This window comes from Gaeumannomyces tritici, assembly GCF_000145635.1.
Source record: "Gaeumannomyces tritici R3-111a-1 unplaced genomic scaffold supercont2.8, whole genome shotgun sequence".
Taxonomy (NCBI): domain Eukaryota; kingdom Fungi; phylum Ascomycota; class Sordariomycetes; order Magnaporthales; family Magnaporthaceae; genus Gaeumannomyces; species Gaeumannomyces tritici.
The window spans coordinates 211,635-215,575 of NW_008804552.1; the positions used below are offsets into that span (position 1 = coordinate 211,635).

The following is a 3,941-nucleotide window of genomic DNA, read 5'->3' on the forward strand; positions in this document are numbered from 1 at the left end:
AGAGAGAGAGAGAGAGAGAGGATGAAGTGCCACCTGAAGTTGAAAATATGTGCTCCAGTGCAGTGCAAGTGCTCAACTTGCATGAGCCCGATCAATGCTGAGCTCAGCGCTCTCTCTCCCAACGGTGCTAGGGTGGATTCCAGCCTCTGGCGTGGGGCGTGGGGCGCCTTGGGCCCGAGTGCCAATCTGACGGGGGGAGGGGCCGGGTCCCCTGCCATCTCCATAGCGTCAAGCAAGCCCGAAAGGGCTCAGTGCAGGCAGTTGTGGGCCGCCTTCAATCACCGTGCGTACTCTCCGTCCTGGCCCTCGGAGCATGGCAGGAGCAGCAGGCCAGACAGACAGACAGACAGACAGAACAAGACACGGTAGCGCGTGAATTGCACAACGGCAGGCAGCGCTGCTGCTGCTGCTGCTGCTGCTGCCAAACTCTGGGGGTTGAGGCCTGTCCGCTTTGTGTGCGCCCGCGATGGGTCCCGCCTAGGATCCCCCCGGCCTCGTGCGACCCGGATTTTCTTGCCGAGCTCAACGAGGTAATCTTGCAGCCACCAGCCAAAACCACAGGATTTGCCGTACAAGAAGACCCATTGGGCTTCCTCGGCCATTCACCCAACCCACACCCGCACGCCTCGTCTTTCTGGTTGCTCGTTTCTGGTTGCTCGTTTCTGGTTGTCCGTTTCTGGTTGCCCTGGACATCCAACTAGCACGAGAAAGCGGCACCAGACGGCAGCTCCAGCAGCTCCAGCAGCTCCAGCTCCCAGCTCCAACCCCAGCTCCAGTTGGGCGGGGAACAACGACCGTCAGGGGAGCGCAACCGCGAATTGGCCGCTGCAAGAGCACATCAAGCAATCAAGAGCGCGAATAAGAAGCTGCGTCGATCGCCAAGCCCACACCCAACCACAGGGCCCCTCGCCGCCGTCGTCAAACCACTGGCCCCTCTCCCGCGATGCAGCGCGCCCAAGCCCGGCTCTTTTGACTCGCCCAATTGCCTCGCGTCAAACCCCCCCCCGACCATGGAGCTGCCCCTCCACGACCCCGAGCCCTTCTGGGCCGTCACCCCGGAACCAACCCCAGACCCGTCCGCTCCGAAGAGGCGCCCGCCCCGGAAGAAGACGGCTGCCCCTGCCCCTGCCCAGCTCGCCCTCCCCACGCCGCCGCTTGACCCCGGGAGTCCCCAAGGGTCGGTCGCCGCCTTCTGCCCATCGCTCCAGCCCAAGTCCGCCGTGCTGGACCATGCGCCCTCAGAGCCCGAGTCAGCACAGGCTGGGCCACCGCAGATCCACGGCCAGGCGTCTGGCGGCTGGACGCAACCTCTTGGCCAAGAGAATGGCGAGACTGGATACGGCGACATCTTCACTTGCACATACGACTCCGAAAACGACCATGACGACCACGACAACAACAACAACTATGATGACGACGAGGACGACGACGGCCACGGCGGCGACCACCCGGCCTTGGCCGCCGCGGGCTTCCCAGGCCAGGCGGCGCACTTGCAGGAGGTGGACTCTCCTTTTCTCGACTGCTACCTGTCGGAGGATACCGACGACGAGTCTGGAGGAGCCCATCTACCCCAAGAGTACCTCGGCATGTCCTCAAAACACGCGGCCCAAGGGGCCCAGTTATATGACTACGACGATGAGGTCGATATAAGTTCGGCCGACGATGAGGAACAGGTTGATGTCGACTCGGCGAGCGAGCACGGCCACGAGCAAGATGCTTACGAGTCGGCCCTGCAACCCTTCGTTGACATGCCAAGCTCGGTCCTCGAGGCATACATGCACGCCTCATACTCGGCAGTCCCGTCACTGACGCCTCAAGGGGAGCCGTCACCCATAATGGTGCCGGGTCTCACCTTCGACACGGCCGCCCACGCCGCCCACATCGAAACGGCCACCCATCAGGCAGCATACCAGCAGCCTCCCGTGCTCGTGTCAGGTTCGCATGTTCACTCGACCGGCGGCGGCGGCACCATACCCATTATGGACGCCATAGGCAACACCAACTTTCTGGCGCCCGGCAACATGAGCCTGCAGAGCCTCGTGTTCTCGTGGGTGGGTCAACCCAGGCATGCTTTGAGGAGCTTGTACGGCGAGGATACGAGCCGCCCGTGCTTCAACAGCGCCAGTGCCCAGCTCCTTGATTCCAACAAGCCCTTCCGTGTCGAGTACGGCCATCTCGAGGGTGACCGCTGCGACCTGCAGGGTATCGACTGGGAAGCCATGGGCGTCTCGAGACAGTCGGCCCGCGATCGCCGGCTCATGACGTACCGCAACTTTGTTCACGAGCGAGGCTCGGACAAGTGGAGGGTAAGTTCCGCGCTCCTTATCGGCACCCCCTTTCTGCCCATCTGATGCTTGCTACCCCAACCGGGACCCGTGTATGGAGTGGCAGGTAAGCCGTCGTTAGGCACATAGCTAACAAGGCCGTGCGTGCGTGCAGCCCGAATACCCCGATGTCCACCTGCCTAGCACAGACGACTTCTTTCGATTTAAGCGCATGGACATAAGGAAAAACGGGTACCTTGCACACTTCCAGCTCCGAAACCTGGTCGCTTGCACGGCGCCCAACCAAATCTTTTACACCGGCCAGGCCGCGGTGCACAGCTTTGACCCACGATCCAAGAGCAACGAGACGGCGCTGAAAAGCACCGAGAACCCGGACTGTCCCCTCTCGACCATGGACGCGGCCCACAACGTCTTGGTCGCTGGCAACTTTGTTGGCGAGTACATGGTGCGCCGACTCGGCCACGACACTTATGACCAGCCGTCACAGTTCGAAGGCACCTTGACGTCAAGCTCCTCGGCCATCACCAACCATGTGCAGCTGTATATGCCACGGCGGTCGTCAGCACCACAAGCCTGCTTCGCGTCAAACGACGCGGGCCTGCGCATCCTGGATATTGCCACCAACACCGTCCTGTCCGAGACCATGTTCGACTTCCCCATCAACTGTACTGCCGTGTCCCCTGACGGCCAGCTACGCGTCATGGTCGGCGACCAAAAGGAAGTGCTAGTGGTGCCAGCAGACGGGAGCCGCATCAACGTCGTAGGCTCAGCGTTTGGCGGTGCCGACGCAAAGGCGCAGGCTGAGCGACAGCTCCCTGGCCACCGAGACCACGGTTTCGCTTGCGCCTGGGCTGACGACGGCCACACCATCGCGACGGGGTTCCAGGACCAAGTCGTCAAAATCTGGGACGCGCGCAACTGGCACGCGCCCGTGGCCACGATCCGCACCCACATGGCCGGCGCGAGGTCGCTCCGCTTCTCGCCCGTCGGGTCCGGACGCCGCGTGCTGGTGGCGGCCGAGGAGGCCGACTACATCAACATCATCGACGCCTGCACGTTCCGGTCCAAGCAGACCATCGACTTCTTTGGCGAGATTGGCGGCGTGGCCTTCGAGCCAACCGAGGGCCGCGACCTCTACGCCTTTGTGACGGACCCCGCGAGGGGCGGCATCATGCAGCTCGAGAGGTGCAGCGGCATCGGCGCCCTCTCCAACGAGATGATGCAGTACCGTCCGCAGCGGCAGCGTCCCGGCGGTGGCAGCCAGGACAGCTACGGCGCAGAGAAACATGCGTATCGCGGCGGCGGTTTTAGCGACGCGAGGTGGCGGCCGCCAGCCCAGGTTCCATCACAGTGGCAGCAGCAGCAGCAGCAGCAGCAGCAGCAACACCGCTGGCAGCCGCAGCAGAAGGTGGCATGCAGCCAGAGGCGCGCCTGGGATTCACCACCCGCCACATCGTCGTCCGACTGGCCCCAGGGCTCCATGTCGGCTGCTACACGAAAGAACCGCCGCGCACAGGCCAGACGACGCCATCGTGAGGCAGTTCTCGACTGCTTCGATGGCCTATGATGAAGCCAAGTTCTGGTTTTGAGACTCTACTTGTTATTATCATTGTTTTTACACGGAACAAACGACTTTCACGGTACGGCAGGCATTTG

At 62.6% G+C, this 3,941-nt stretch overlaps 1 protein-coding gene across 1 annotated transcript; it reads left to right on the top strand.

The window, feature by feature from the left end:
* Positions 1 to 515: 515 nt before the first annotated feature.
* GGTG_12190 (WD-40 repeat family protein) lies at positions 516 to 3,852 on the top strand (the record flags this gene model as incomplete). Its single annotated transcript, XM_009230085.1, has 2 exons — positions 516 to 2,306; positions 2,440 to 3,852. Exons 1-2 carry the CDS (start codon positions 1,011 to 1,013, stop codon positions 3,850 to 3,852), a joined length of 2,709 nt encoding a protein of 902 aa, XP_009228349.1. The 5' UTR covers positions 516 to 1,010.
* Between the last annotated feature and the right edge of the window lie 89 nt (positions 3,853 to 3,941).